Raw genomic sequence first — 16,790 nt, forward strand, 5'->3', positions numbered from 1 at the left:
CTTAGCAGAAGTGGAAGAATTCTTTTCAAACACTGTCAGAATGATTCCCCATCCTCCTGCCACAAAACGACACGCTTTCACTGAGGCAGCTTGTGCCTTGATAGGTGGATGGTTGGACTGGATGATCTTGCAGGTCTTTTCCAACCTTGTGATTCTGTGAAATAATGACTTGATATTCTTCAGCCACATTTTCAGACTTGTCTGTACAGTTCTTAAATCTCAAATTCCAATCAAATTACATTGCTCTATTTCTTAAATAACTAATACCTGTAGCACCTGTCTTGTTAATATTCTAATTTTCCCAGATGATAAAGACTACAGCTTATCAGATGAGTGGGTCAATTCCTCGATGCAAACACCTGGAATTCACACAGACCTCATGAAGATGCATTTTAGAATTATTAAAGTGATTCTGATTAAGGTAGATGACTACTTTCCTTCTAAGGTGGCACAAATAAAGCTAATTAACTCTTAACTTCTAATACTCTTAAATGCACCAACTGTATTACGAAATAAAGGTAGCAATACTGGCCCTTTGTTTTCCAAGCTGTATTATCATTTTCCTTAATTTTAAATCAAATTGCTTTCCATGTCTTGCAACTGGAATCCTACTACAGTAGGAGACTTTGAACATCACCTACCTTCAATATGGAACTTGAAACTAAAGCATTAGAGAAAACAGGCTTGCTACTGAAGCATGTAATTTCTTCCTTCCTCTTTATTCTAAAATCATTCATGTTACCTAGCTGAAGAAAAAAGCCCAAGCAGCCTAGGATTTGAGTCACACACAGAACATGGCAGATGCTTATCACAGGCACTCTTCCTGCCTAACATGGAAAAGTGTGCTGCTCTCTGTATAACAGAGAATACATTATTTCTTGTTTCTGAGTAACAAAACACATTTGCCGCAGATACTATTTAAGCCATAAGAACTATTGCTATGTTTTGTTTTCACCTGTTTATCAATTCCCGCTTGTGTTCAGAAGCATTCTCTATTGCACAAACAGCCAGGGGACAGTTCTGCTTATTAGGATTTGACATTGGTGCGCCGACATTTTATGGCAAGGATATTATTATAAAAGCCATAACAGAATGAATTCAAAACAACAACAGGACACCAGAAAATTGCTTCCATTTCCAGCTGTCATTCTGAGCCTGAATTAATGCAACGTCTACCAGGCAGCTTCTTCCTCAACCAAGTTGTAGTTTTGCTCATTGCTCTCTCTTCCCTATGCAAGGGATGCTCCCTACATCTTTACATAAACTTGTTAAACTTGGAGATCAAAATGATTTGAGGAAGACATTTTTATTAACTTTTCTCCGGTGATACACACTGATTTATACCAAGCAAGAAGAAAACGGGAATTAACTGGACATTGCATTGGCATTACCATTACCCCACAAACCCATTCTATCTGAGACAAAATGAGCTACAGTAAAAATTCTCTTAACTACCAGGAGATGCCTGTTTGTATCAGCATGCCCCAGACAACCTGCAGCCACAACAACTTCAAAGACAATTCTGCTCTGAAAGCAGAAGGATGTCACCTCATCGCTTTATATATGCAGGAACTAGCTATCATTGAAGTTCCTGAACAGAAAGACAATAACATTTGGGGTGGAAATCATGCTTTAAATATGGCTTAAGCAAAAACAATTAAAAGGACAAATTTATTGTGATTACTGCACTAAATGAAAGAATCAGCTGTCCCACACTTCCTAAGAGAATGAGGCAAGCATCCAGCAAAGCAATGCAAAAATCCGTAAGGCTTGTAATTCGCAATTTGTGCCACCAGGCAGACCTCACCAAACAGAGCCGTGAGCCTTCCAGGGCCACTCTGCTCTCAGCAGAGGCAGAAGCAAGGCCTCACAAAAGTGACTTTGTGTGATGTAACTGGGCGATAGCCCACAAAAGCTGCTATCGCTGACGCCCAGCGTGCTGACAGGAAATAGTTGCTGCCTTGAGCCTTGATCTACCCACGTGAAATGGAGCTTGCTGGCTGACCACAGACCGGCCTCTGTTCTCTTTGTAATTGTCAACATCTGCTCTGCAGATCTATGAATAATTTTATGACACCAAAAAATTTCTCTCCTACTGACTCCAAAGGTTTTTTTGTTGGTGGTCTTTGGTTTTTTGCTTTTTTTTTTTTTTTTTTTTTTTTAAACATATGTGCAATGTGACACTGAGACTAAGAGAGAGCCTGTTTTGTTCACAGGTTAACATTTACATTTTTCTGAAAGATGCCATTGAAATGAAATTCCGAGTAGGTAGGGAAATCTAACACTGCTGACTGCTGGCTTTTAAAATCAGGTGGCCAGATAAGCGTTGGCAGTTGACATCACACATCGTTCTCAAACGCTGGCTGTTAACTGGAGCAACATCCACTGCAGTGGGTTCCACAATAGCTACTACAGGAGAAGCAGCTGATTACCTAAACAATTAATGCTGACCACAACAAACCTTAACTCAAGTACATTACTTCTGAAGAAGTAAGGATTTAGATGTACCATTGGAGACTTCACCACAGTTTGAGTCTCAATTAAAAGAAAAAATACATCCAAGGGCAGCTTAACAGCAGTGCCATAGGAACACCAGGTGTTTGCAGCTTACATTTTCAATTTTATTTTCACTTCATTAAAACAGGTTTTTATTTCTGTATTTTAGGAAAGACATGGATAAAGCTCAGGCCGCACCCTGCCTAGACAAAAGGGAAGAGAAATGAAGAAAAACAGGGATGTATAGATGCACTGCCATTGGATTGCATTGAGTACTGCTTGTCTTCATAATCAGTGAAAGTGGAAGAGTGGAAAAAACATTTAAAAAAAACAATCACAAGGAGAGTACTCATACCTGCTAATATAATTCTCAGTTTTCCAGGACTGGAAAATAACGTGATAAGTTTTCTCACCTCCTATGCACAACACAGGCAGGCTGTTGGCTGCACGTGGGACAAAACCAGAAAAAAACCCACACCTACATCAGCTGAAATACCCAGAAAATACTCAGAGCAAGAGCAGTGAGAAGCACGAATCTACATACGACCTTACAGTGTCCTGTTGAAGCATGCACTGTATTCACATGCACTGCAATTAATTCTTTATCTCCCTTTCTTGTTTCTATTATAGACTGAGAATTCCCCTGCATTACCAGGATGTAAATGCTGTGACAGGGAGATCATTTCTTGGTAGCCTGAGTTTGGTATCAGCTTTCCAGCCTGGCAGCACTGTAACAAGCACAGAGCACCTAGGCACATTTCAGTTCAGTGCTTCTTAGCACAGATGTCCACTGCATGAGAAGTCTGGTAGAGCCCAGTTTCTCTCAGGAGCATTAAATCCTATCTAAGTCCGATTCCCACCTTGATGACCAATTTACCTGAGATTCTGACATACTTATGGAAGCTCAATAAATTGAGAAATAGATGAACACAGTATTATTTTCTCCTGAATACAAAGATGATAATTAAATCTTTCCTTCCTTGCACTCATGGGTGGTTTATTTATGATTCATTTATTAGAAACTGCTAAGCTATTTGTTCCTCGCAAAATGAATGGGCAATTAAGAGTGTGGTGAACTTGTGGCTCTTCTGTACAGCAGCAGGGAAAGACAGAATCCTTTGAGGGAAGAGATGAAACTGAGAACAAAGTGGGACAGTGAAAGCAGCTGAATGCTGTCACAGCCATAACAACCAATTCCAAAAGTTTGCAGTGGAAAACAGTGAAAGCTTTAGAACACACAAAAGGAAACATACAATATGAGACCCAGACAAGCAGCCTAAAAGCCCCCCCAAAATAGAGAAATTCATCTGCTTGTGACTAATCAACTGCCACGCGTTCGAAGTAAAGTTCAATGTAAAAATGTCAGCTTTTAAATTAACTGGGATATTTCCTACTGCTCACCTAGTAAATCTAAGGCAGGAAAGCAGTGGGCATCACTGTTACATGCTAACATCATGAACTCAGATCCTGCTTTAACAGCTTTTAATATAGAACAAGGAGACAGCTTTTGCTCTGGAGAATTTGGAGTTCATGTTAGGCACCAACCTACATTAGGAATACATTAAAACAAGAATTTAAAGCTCTTCTATTACAGCATGAATCAGAACTATACTCACATAACAAACGCTCTGCTACAGAGACTACTTACACCTATTCCATATAATCACAGCAGAGCAGCTCCCAGTAGAGATTTGGTTATATTTATGTATAGGTAACTTTCACACGAGTTGTAGGTGATCAAGGTGCAACTATGAGCTATGCTGACACAAATTACTTTCATACAAGTGAGCTCACATAATGGTTTTTAGAACCATATTCTGGTATCATATCCTATTTATGCAGATAGACCATTGAAAATTACAAGGTTATAAGCTCGAGAAGCTAAATTATAGACAGCACACTTATTTTGTCTTTAGTTGCAGAAAAAGCTCTCCAAAATAATTAAATAAAATTTAAATCATTATTTACAGCAAAGGTTTGTCTTCATTTGATTTCAAACACGTATAAGATGATCATAATCCTGAAATCTGTATGTTCATCACTATATTTATTTAATTCTGTCATCATTAGTGTACATTTATGCACAGAATTATCCAAAATAAATACAGCCCCCCAGCCTGCTAAGAAGTTACACTCCTGGAAATAATAATTCCTTTTATTGCACAAACTTCCTGAACACGTATAATTTATGTTGGCAGATATACTCAATACGTGCTTATCCTTATCAAGGATAAGTTCAGAACAGAAATGCATGGAAAGCGCTTCAAATTTGTTGGATTAAAAACTAGTCTGGTAAGATTTTGCTTTTTCTGGGTAACTCTGAAAAACACTTTAATTTGCACCAACTACTAATAGGTCACAGCTTGTCTAGCTGCAGCATCAGAATTTCCAATTTCATAAGGCCCTCTGCTATTAAAACATAAGGTATAAAGGTGCCAGGTATACGCTTCTCCCCTGCTGCCTTTTACTGCACCGTGCGAGCAGTCACTGCAAGCAATACAAAATGTTAAATCCACCCACGTCACAGAAACCAGCGCGTCCAGAGAGGTGGCAAAGTCCCAGCAGTTACAGCAGAAGGCAGACAAGGCCATTTCCTTCCTTGCTATACAGCCCATGCACTGCAACCGCTCCGATTTCCATCCGGGCCAGGGCTCCCCTGTCCTTCTGCTAACCACAAAGCACACGCCTGCCCCACCTCCTCCACATGTAATCATTCTACTTCTCAAAATGTGAGCTGCATACACAACTGGCCCACTTCCAGAGGAACTAGATGTATGCTAATCATCTTAAGATCATGTAATTGGAATAAATGAATAGACAAGTATCTACTCTGTATGAAAAAGGACATAACGTTCACAGTTACGGTTGATCTAAGCTAACACCCTGAAAAGCTCTCTATTATTTCTTTATTTGCATAACTTCAAGCTCAAGAACTTCTAATCACAGCCCATTTGGCCACGGCTTTGTAGACAGAACAAAAATCCCTTGTCCTTGTTTTGGTCCATTTTTGTCATGCTTGTGCTAACAAAAAAAAAATAAATAAAAATTGAACAAATCATTAAATCTGGTCCCTTATATTCCAAACCTGCCACACTGAACCAAGTTCTGTTTTCTTGTTGACGCAGAAAGGAAAAGATCTCAAGCATCCCACCGCAGCATACATCATTAATACAAGGGGATAGATGGATTTTGTTTCTTCTGAAATTCAGCTTCCTAAATCAGCCCCACTCCAAAAAAGCAAGAACTACTAAAAGCAGAGTGAGATCAGTATGAAAAGTATCACTAAACAAATTCATGAAAGGTCAAACCGGCCTTCCGACCTACAGCCCCGCTTGGGAAGTGACGCTTTCACACTCGCGCTCCCACTACAGATAATTCAAAAACTGCTGAGCTCTCCTGAAAATCCAGCCCAATTATTTTAGCACTGAAAGCTAAGATCAAGAAAGCAAGTTATTTTCCAGCAATACTTAAAGCTCACTTCGCTTGTGCTCAAACATATTTTGAAAGATGAAAAATTATTCTGTGCTTGACTGCAATAAAGAATTATTTTTCCCCCATATATAAGGTACAGGAGGGAGCTGCACTACAACAGTAATGTATGCTTAGAATCAATGGCTTTTATTGCTCTAAAAGCCACAGCAGAAGCGTTCCCCCTTTCTGTGGAATCAGCACATTGAATTTTAAACTTGAAGAAACAAAATTACAGGAAGTTTGGGGAGTATCTGCTCTGTGCTCTTGCAAACAGAAGATTTACTGACAAATAAACACCATTAAATTAGCTGGAAAACATTTGTATTTGGAGTGCACTTTGTTTTGAAATTATAAGAAGTTACAGTCATTTCAATATTTCAGCTACAATTTTAATACAAAACCTGTTTTTCATCCTTCATCTGTTAGACAAACATAGATCCCTTAAGCTCTACAAGGTATGGCAGCACCAAGTGAAGCCTGAAGGCTGTTTTGTTTGTAAACTACAATGTCAACAGGATAAATATGGAAGATCAAAGAAGAACAAACAGAGCATTCAGAAGCTGTCAGCTATGGCTTCCATTCACATCCCTATGTGCCGACTTACAACATTAATGGAACTTTTTGCACTACTTTTCTAAGTTATTTGCAGAATAGTGGAGGAGGCATGGGCACCAATAAGAGTTTGGAGAATAAATTATGCATTTCTAAAAATGCAATCCTTGGCAGTTTTGCATTTGCAATTACTTGTCCATCTCCTACATCAAGTGTCCAAATAAAACTTATTTAGGATGGAAACATTACCTCCCATATTGGTATAATTACTTAATTAAGATACAAGGAAAGGTCATCACTGGGAACAAATCATGGTTCAAATCAGAGGCTTAATCTGGATGCCCATCAAAATCTTGTCATGTATTTTCTGCCATACATGTATGCTTCATACTGCAGGACTGTATGCCAAGTTGCTTATATAATATGCCTGAAGTATTTAAATATTGCCATGTGTTACAAACCACATCATGCATGCAAATCATCAAACAAAATATAATAAGAAAAATCTAAGTTATTTAACACTCTCTCCTTTACTGCATGCCTTTAAACTCATGCAAAATTACTAACACACAGAATCTGTATACGGTTTTGCACTACTGCAAATCTCTTTCTGAAAGTTCAAAAACATTTGACCCTGAGATGCCTTCACATAAAGCCTCGCTAGGAAGTTCTAATGATGCTTTCAGTCCACAGATGTGGGTAAGGCACTTCTTATTAAACTTTCTAGAACTCCACGAACGCCTTTGACACGCGTTTCCAAACACCAACATAAACACTGAGTAGCTTGTGCAACCTTGTTTCATTCTCCTCCAGAGAGGAAAAGGGATCAACCACAAAAGGAAGAGGCCAATTTTTTTTTTTTCCCTTGTATGCTATATCCTTAATCCCATGCAAACCAACACAGACTGCAGTATTTAACTTTTATAACTCTGGTCGTACCACTCAGAAAGTCATTGGGACTTCGCTGTTCACACATTTTTTGGTAACACAGGTGAAGGCAGAGGAAAATGTGACAAGGAAAAAAAAAGCCCAAGAAAGCATTGAGTGTCTTCTGATCAAAAGACCAAAAAAATGCAAGTGATCTAAAAATAAATGCTGGAGCAGAGGTGGGGAGGGAAATCAACCAGCCTTTTCATGCTTTTATTCATTCTTAAGAAAGTCTTACCCCTCGTCCAGCTTCACCCTTAAGTAATGTAACTGGAAAGATGCACATAGCCACTCGGATTGCTATCTCAATCATTATTTCAGTTCTGGTGTACTGACAACCAAGCCTAGCACTTGCAAAGTCAGAATTTCTGGTCTACAGGTGAAGAAAACAAACACTCCAAGCCAGAGATACTCAACTTATGGCCCACCTGGAAAATGCATCCCTCCTCCAATCCTCTCTTACCAGTTCTGCCTGCCTCTGGGACTGCGCAGCAGACCAACAGAGCTGGTCCAGCAGTGCCAGCTTCCGTTAGGCTGCAGAACTTCTTCAGGTAGTGCATCTCCTTCCCTCCACATTGGGCTTTCTGTAAGCAGATCACAGAGCACACCTCCACACCCGCCTGCCTCCCGAGAAAGGCAGGAAGCACCTAACTCTTCTTCCTGGTTTGCCTTTAAGAAAGGGAGCCAGTAGGAGCCATAAGGTGCATGAGCTTCTGCCCTCCTCAGCCCACCTGACTGCCCTCTCTCCTTGCAAACAGGAAGAAGTTGCCTATCAGGATGCACCAAGATGATGCAATATTGAATTTATATTATTGGGAAAAACTTCTTACATGATCCACACAGACAGAATGCTGGATCTATTTCCAAAACAAGTATCTATAGTAAATTCTGATTCGTAGTGTGAAATTTGACCTCACGTTACCTAAAATACTAGAATGGGAACACAATCTATTCAGAGAAGCCAGCATTTAAACCTATTAGCTAAAAGTGGCAGCTCTAACAGCAAAGAAAAAAGAATGTTAAGGGACTCTTACATGTTAAATGCTGTTCTTTGGTCAGGTAGCAAAGAGATTAGAGGTAAGAAGTCACCTGTGAAAGCTTCCAGATCTGTCCTACACAAAGAGCTCTAAGATAAGCTGCAAAGTACCCCACCTATCCGGGAGCAGCACAGACACACTATGGTGGGCAACAGGCATACAGCATCACAGTGTTCTGTTTAGATGGTTATTTCTCTAAATTATGGTGTCCTCTCTCACCAAGCAGAGAGCCCACTCCTATTGACAAGCACCTCCACACACACCCCTCTGATTTCACAGGCTGCTTTCTAAACGAACAATGATCTGAAAGCAGAGAGGCTCATTGTCTTGAGGATAAAAAATGGCAGGTCAGATGGAATGGCACTTCAGGCTGAATGCAATACTTCACAGACTGCCTGTGAGATTAAACTAACATAAACAGTGATCTAACAGACATGGATGTGAATTCGGCTACATTACTTACAGCCCACAACAACCCTTAAGAACTACTTGTATAAATGCTTGTGTAATTAATCCAACCTTTAAAACCATTTAGGAATTTTCACTTATCCAGTACAGCAAAATTTCCAGCTTAAAAAGAGCTGCATGATCAAACTTCAATCACAGTTCAAGCACAACTCAGACTCTTGACATCCTTTCAGATTAGTTTTAATCTGCATTTTGTCCACTTATCCCAACATCAGAACAGTCAGGTATCCATATTTATTTGCTTATTTTTTTTCTGTACCTGTCACCATGCTCACACATGACAAGTTTAAATCTTTTTGGGGGGTGTATTTTAATGCTTACATTACTACACATGCACAACAATGTTTTATCACTCATAATCTATAAAGAAGATAACCTTAAACAAAGCTCTTTTAAAAAGTAGTCTTCACATCAGTATGCTCTCTTTGTATTCTTTCACTCCCCCTCAATCTCTGGGGTATATATTCTGAAATTTCACGCATACCATAGAGTATCTTTGGAATGTTACAGTATAATTGTTTAGAGAAACATTTAATGGATGAGCAAGCATCAAGAGGCCATGGTTAAGGGAAGGGAAAAGTTAAAATGCTAGAAGCATTTTGCATTGAATGATCTCAGCATGAAGACAGGGTATGGACATTCGATCCAAAAATCTGGTATTGACTCAGGCAATATAAAACCAGCAGAGCACTGAGGCTCATGAAGCAATCCAACCACCTAACAAAACATCTGCTGCCACCCACCTCTTTCAAACTGCACTTTAGTAAACAGCAACTGAAGTCATCAAATGCTATAGAACGTTATTTGATTAATACCAAATATTATGAGAGCAGATTATGCAACATCGTCAACTTTTTTTTTATTGGTCACTCACTGTCCCAGTTCACAGCATAACTAACGAGCACGTGTGTGATACAGAAACGCCAAAGTGGGGGAAAAGCTGAGTACTGAGTACAGAGACAGCTAGAAAAAGCTGAACATTCTTTCACTACAGGAAACTGCTGGAGACAGCATGCTGCAAATTAAAGCCAATTTTCCCGAATTCCCTGAAGGACTGCTCCTCCCCTGTATTTGACAAATCTCTTAGCAGAGGCCTATCATTACAGCTTGCTTAGGACTTATCTCCTGAAAAAAATAAGAAAGTTTTTAGAAGTACACCCAAAATAAGACACATCAGTATACCAGGAGGACAAAAGGGACAACCCCCTCACAAGCCTAACCTTATACAGCTCACTCGCATCACAACTAATAGAGAACAGCTGAAAGAGTTTTGTCTCATATCTATACTTTGTTAAATCAAGAAAAAACAAAATAATTGCCTCCCTACCTGAACTTCTGATCAGAAAAATGGTTACTGAGGCAGGAGAAGTGACGCATACCAAAATACACCGCTCTCAAATCAATCCATTCTTCTCACAGCAGAGCTACAAAAGCCAGGCTTCATACAGACTTGTCTCCCAGTTGATCATGGGTTGCAGCTGAAGCCTGTCTCATGATTGGGCACTCAAATCTCTGCCCAAGTGGATTCTGTTGTTCTTAATGACATACGATTTGCAGCTGGTGCAGTACAGCGCCTTCTAGCTTTACACTTCCACAGATTTTTCAGAAACTTGATACGTTTGAGGAACTACTATTTCTGGGTTACTTTTTGTATAGAACAGGTAACGTCTTTAAACCCAAAAGAGGAACACAAATAGTGCAACTGCACAAATCTCATCTTGTTTAGAAACCCATCAAAAGGAAGCACAAGCTTTATTATGCAGACTTCTAGATCCAGTCCCAATATGTTTTCCAGAACTCCTTATCAAGCTGTAAAATGCGTGAATTTAAATCGTATGTAAAAACAATGGATTGCTACTTGATTAAGGCTGGAAGATATATTTATAGACACATAAGATTGCATGGGATTACCCAGGTCACTGTGTTTGCATCCTACTGTCAGGAAAATAACACTACATAAGCTCTTCTGGAAAATTTGCAGCCCTGTCTTAAAATAAGTGTTCATTTTTCACACCCCTCCTCAGTTCTTCAGACCCAAAGCAATCTCAAAATTAGGATATTTCCTTTGCTTTCCAGTTTAATTCATGAAAGGCTCCATCGAGCGACCACTTCAAGACAGATAAAAAACAACAGATGATGTAGGACAAACTTTTACACTGCATCCTCAAGCTTTCCTTTGTCTTTCCTTTAACAACGTAGCTGTGTGCTATTACTGCATATCCAGATATCACTGTCAGATAAACTCATGGTTTTAAAACTGTAATTTTTTCTAATGTCATACTCAAAGGAGAATCCAAATATTCATTCCACTGGGTAACGTTCCCTATAACTGCTTTCATTTGGTAAATTACAGAGAACCATAACACTACTGCTGGTTTTAAAATAAGTCTACAGATGACTTTCTTGTGTTACAGTGACCATCCCAGAGCCTGTAAGTATATTTTTGGGGGTTATGGTAATGGGAAATGCAGCAATGAAGTCCAACAAACATGGGTATGTTAGTATTTTCAAGCACTTAAATCCAAGAAAATCAAAAGCAAATGTCTTCCTACCATAGCATCACAAAACCCAATCATAAATACTTGAATCATAATGTCTGCTGGGATGCTTTCTGCTAACTCTCCATTAGATTTCTTATAATAATACTCAGCACACACATTCCTCCACAGGCTGGATTGATTTCTTCCACAATTCAACTTGTTTTTGCCAAAGTCTCTTCTAGTTCAGCACTGGCTGCCTGCCTAACAAAACAACCTATCTTCATGCCAGAACTGTCATCTTCAGTCCTGTAAACGTATCTTACTTAAAAACATGTGTAATGAACAGTATTTTAAAATGATCTCCAGCAAAATTTAAACAGATAAAGAAGCAGTCAGTATCACAGCTCAGTGTAAAGGTATCATTACATAATGATCACACGCACCACAAACTTCTGTCATTTGTTATAAAATCCTGATGACCTGGGGAAGTTATCATGTATTGCCACTGAATGAAAAGCTAACTAAATAAACCTTTCACTATATTTTTCAGTCATCATTTCAGTCACACCTGGAAAAAGAATACCTGTGTAAGAAGTTGCTCTTCAGTCAGACTATTGATCCAGCGTGTGTACCGTTCAGTAGACTCTGGTGGCTCTCTTCTGACTTGGCAACCAATAATCTAAGGCAAAATGAGACAAATAGTGCTGTTAATTGCTGTACACCCACATGGCAACAACTAAACAAAATCCACAAAATTGACATTGAAAACATCCGAATCCAAGAACTAAGATTGTCTGCACACATTTTCTTAGAGCCCTTCTATGTTCATAATATCATACAGTACAACATGGCACAGCTGCTCTGCTCAAATAAGATAGTTACAGACTTTCAGAAACTCTAGATTCTAGGAAACTCTTAACATGAAGAAGTGTCTTTGTAATATCCTCATTCTTGGAAATACTTGAACCACTTCAGCTGTAATTTTACAGAGACAATAATCCAAAGGCTTATTATATCTAGAATTCAAGATTTCACCCAGAATAGTTTGGCTGAAGCCAGAAAAAGGGAAGTGAAAAATTAGAACTTGGATAACATTAGGAAAATAGTGCCATCACCTATAATATCATATGCTACTTACAGTTCGTTCAAAATAAGTTAAGAAATCTGTATTCTGATTTGTTTCATTCATGGTAGAACAATCTAGACTCTTTGCATATGCCTTATACTCCAACAATATGCTTTAAGTTGGTTAGCTCTGAAGTGATCAGGCAGTTGGAGTCGAAGATCTTTGTTGGTCCCTTCTTACTGAACTACACCATTCAATTTCATTTTGATAATAACTGCTCATTCAAGCAATATATTCCCTTTATTACAATTTTTACTGTCTAATACCATTCTGTAGCTGTACAGATTAAATATGAATTTTAATATTCTGAACAGTTATTACTGTAATAAACAGCTCCCAGTACGCATCAAACACATGAGAGAGATTTCAACCTCAGCTGTGTGGCTATGTAGAACTCTGCTGCTTGCTACCCCAGGCAGCAGGCCGTGTAGCAGCCTGTGGATGGTCCATAGCCTACCCTAAATCTTCACAGGACTTCATTATATATACGCAAAGTAAGCTGGCAAAGCTTCACACCAACTCCTATCATACTACAACTATATTTTGCTTGCAGATTTTGATGGGCAGCTCCTGTTGAGAATGTGTTTATTCACTAAGAATTAACATTAATGCATACATATCAGCATTTCTCAACAGTAATACGGGACAATCAAGTTCTGTACAACAACAGCATAGAAAACTTGCTCATTTTCCATCATAAGTGTGCATAAGGGATACATACACACACGTGTGTGTATACACTGACACAGAAGCTAAAGTTATTCTTTCAGGTATGTCTATTTACAGAGCTTTAAGCCCCATGCTGATGGAAATATTCAGGCTAGAGTTCTGGGCACATGGTTAGGAATATATAATAAAAAATACCATTTTTTCCCCCTCAGTGAGGACTAGAAATTACTATGGATAACTTCACATTTAATTTTCTCTCGACTTACAACTGATCTTCATTTTCTCCTGATTCGCAGCTCAGTGAGTAACACTGAGGCCGTCCCAGATGGTTCATCCAGAATCCCTTTTAAAGTCAGTATCAGTTACAGTGTTCACAGATGCATTTCTGAAGGGGGCATTGCAGAGGTAAAACAAACAAACAAAAACACCCAAGAACTTCACAGAAGTTGATCAGATGAATATATCCTGCTCTGTAAGGATTCTTTTTTATTTAAGAAAACAACGTACAGAATTCTAGCATTCATTATGCTTATATCAAACCAGCACTCATTAGCCAAGTCAATCATCTTTTCCATATCCTAGGTTTTTATAACTTACAAAGAGATTTTATAAAACTAAATAAGAAAATCAGAAAGGAAAAATTGCAAAGCATGTTTTTCTTAATAGAAATTCTATAACAACACCAAATGGAAGCTTCATATTTTTTGTTCAACTAGGCACAGCCTAAAATCAACAGGCACAAAACCAAAAACAGATTTCACAAGGTAAGAGTTAAAAAGGACAATCTCAAACTCGTTTTTCTGAGAACCCGTGTTGCAATCAGAGCCAAGTAAGAAGTGCAGCCACCTCTTTCTATCCAACTTGAAATTTAAATGAGAAGCAGAGGATGGAGTTTTGTATTTTTTTAATTCATTTCTGCCTATCAAACCAATTTAAGAAGTGCTGTTAATAGTTTAAGCAATCTTATTGAATCCAGGCGCTCCAGAAGACAGCAATTCCCTCCACTCCGAAGAACAATTGGTTCAAATCTCAGCTCCTTATATTTCCAGAGAAAACTGAATGACTGTGATCAATTATCTCCACGTTCGAGGAAAGAAGACAGACAGAATAGCTGTTAGTAAATTAGATCCTGTCAGCTCTTTCCTGAAAATTTCAGAGTTTAACTATGGTTCTCAGTCGAAATTTGCTCCTCCTTTCATACAGCAATACAGAGGATTCCATTGCTTGCTCCTCTTTACTTGTCTGAATGTAGCTTCTAACAATGATTCTTACTTACTGCGTATAGGTCTTAAAATACTTCGAGAATTTTTGAACTGAAAACACCATGAGGAGGATAAAATTACTACATTCATCCAGTAAACAAGTTATTTAGGAATTATGCTTATTGCAGTGATGTAAATCCACAACAGAAAAGCCAATGGGTTACATTGAGTTTCACCATGATTTGTGGCAGACATGCCTAACAGAAACAGTCAGTGGATTATAATCTGGAGACTTACATGCAAGCACACTAACGAAATCAAATAGTAGGTTAAAAAAAAAAGTTGACTGATAGCAACTTTATTTTCTACAGCAAACCTCAATCTAACATTTAGAAAGACAATAAAACCAGTATAAGTTACTAATCTAGAAAAAAATTATAAAGAAATAAGGCAGAAAGTAACAAGAATTGCCTCTGACCTTTAAGAATCAGATGTTATAAATCAGTGCTATAAGGACAAGTTATTTTTTTTAACTAGTCCAATGAAAACTCAGAATAATCATTAGATTATTACCCTTCTACTGTAGTGACACAAAGTCCCTATGAGTTCAGCAGTATTTAAATGTCAAAGGTTCATGGCTTTTGTCCAGAATTGATGGCAAAGGGTTAGACAGCTTTATCTCCAGAGCAACAGACTTCACTTCCACAACTGAACAGGACACAGGTGATGACTCTTAGTTCTTGAATTTTCAAAATAAGACCCTGAAAAATCTCACTTTTGTAATCACCAGCAAAGCTAGAAGCAATTGGTATGATGGTCTAACCCAGCATGAAGCCCAAAAATGAATAGCAGAAAGGTCAGTGTCAAGAATTAATGTGAGAAAGCTGTTTGATAGAAAAGATAAAGACAATTCAAAAGGTAATCTAAAACCCCAAATTTATGAGACTGTACACACTTTAATGTCTTTATTGCTCTGCTTCTTTAGTATATCATACCACACCACCTCCATCCCTCAGCCCTTTCACTTTTCTTACTCTTTTGTAGTTGAAGCTCCAAAAGGCAGACACAGATGAATTAAGCACCTCAAAATAATTTCCTATTAAGATGAAGCTAAGATTTCACTCTAATTTCTTCTCCCTTACACACTGGATAGGACCATTATCTATATAATAGCATCGCAGTACATGTTTAGCAGTCCTGTACTTGATTCATATGTGGAATTAGAGGAACACAGCGAGGGACTGACATGTCTAAGACTTTAGTAAAGTGTTCAGAGCAGTGGCTTTAACTTCACTTTTTCTTAAGATTACCTCAACATGCTGTCTACACACACAGAAGTTTTTATTTCCAGAAGGCTTTCTAATTACTTTTAAACCATGTACATTCACCAACAAATGAGCTGTTGTCTTTGCTTCTCTTCCTCTAAAGAAAACAAATGACAACTTCTTTCTTTAAAAGCAAAGGAATAAAACACCCATAGCTCGTGCTCCTATTGGACTTCTGTAAGACTTCTATGGATGCAGCAAACCCACGAGCAGGGCACATAGAAGCAATCGTCTCCCTCCTACAGAAGACAATATTGTAAAACATCACTTATCCACATTTTTCCATTACAATGACATCAGAGCAAAATAGACGTAACAGTGTAAATGGCCGTTATTGAGAACAGCTGCATTTTGGTCTCACAGCACAGCAGGAAAGCAATTACAAGTGCATAACAAAGTCAGAGTTTTGTAAGAAATGAAATGTTCAAACTTCCCCCTACCCCAGTGTAACACTGAAATGCTTTGCACAGCACAAAGACTTCCTGATTTCTTTTCATTTTCAGAATGAACATCACCCAAGACTGCTTTGAGCATCATCTTCAGAGATGTTTTACAGACTGATCTTAAAGTTGTCACTATGCAATCAGATGTATTCCTTGATCACTAGTCAAAAAAATTCCAGACTTCTTCAGTTGTACCATTTCTCTCTCAGTGGGATTCTGACTTTTCATTGGAATGGTTGACTTCTACAGCTGCAAGATAAATATTAACAACACAGACTAACACATCCTGAGCCTTTGATGGAGCTCCTGTAAAGCATGGCTCATTTAAGCAGCTTCTTTCATCCAATCAAAGCCAGGTTTATTTAGAGTACAAACGGCTTCCTCTAGTTCCCCTGTGTAAGGTGTGGCATCAGAAACAACTGCACAGTTTCCCATTTCCTCCATGTCTCTCAGAGCTCCTTTCTCTTTTCTGAATACCTCCTTATAGCTTCTAAATTCATCTGAAAGGTTTTTCACTACTGATTCTTTCCTAAGTTTGAAATCACTTTGACAAAACTCCTGCTGGCCTATTTTACATCCACCCAAACTTTCAGA

At 38.5% G+C, this 16,790-nt stretch overlaps 1 protein-coding gene across 1 annotated transcript in view; it reads right to left on the reverse strand.

Moving 5' to 3' along the window:
- Positions 1–16,790, reverse strand: part of B3GNTL1 (UDP-GlcNAc:betaGal beta-1,3-N-acetylglucosaminyltransferase like 1) — a gene marked incomplete at both ends in the record, with an annotated part of 109,584 nt that overhangs the window by 65,826 nt on the left and 26,968 nt on the right. The window contains one exon of the mRNA XM_079544142.1: positions 12,015–12,110. Within this exon, the coding sequence (XP_079400268.1) occupies positions 12,015–12,110 (96 nt within the window). The remainder of the gene's footprint in view (positions 1–12,014; positions 12,111–16,790) is intronic.

This window comes from Tetrao urogallus (assembly GCF_951394365.1).
Source record: "Tetrao urogallus genome assembly, chromosome: 18".
In the NCBI taxonomy this organism is placed as follows: Eukaryota; Metazoa; Chordata; class Aves; order Galliformes; family Phasianidae; genus Tetrao; species Tetrao urogallus.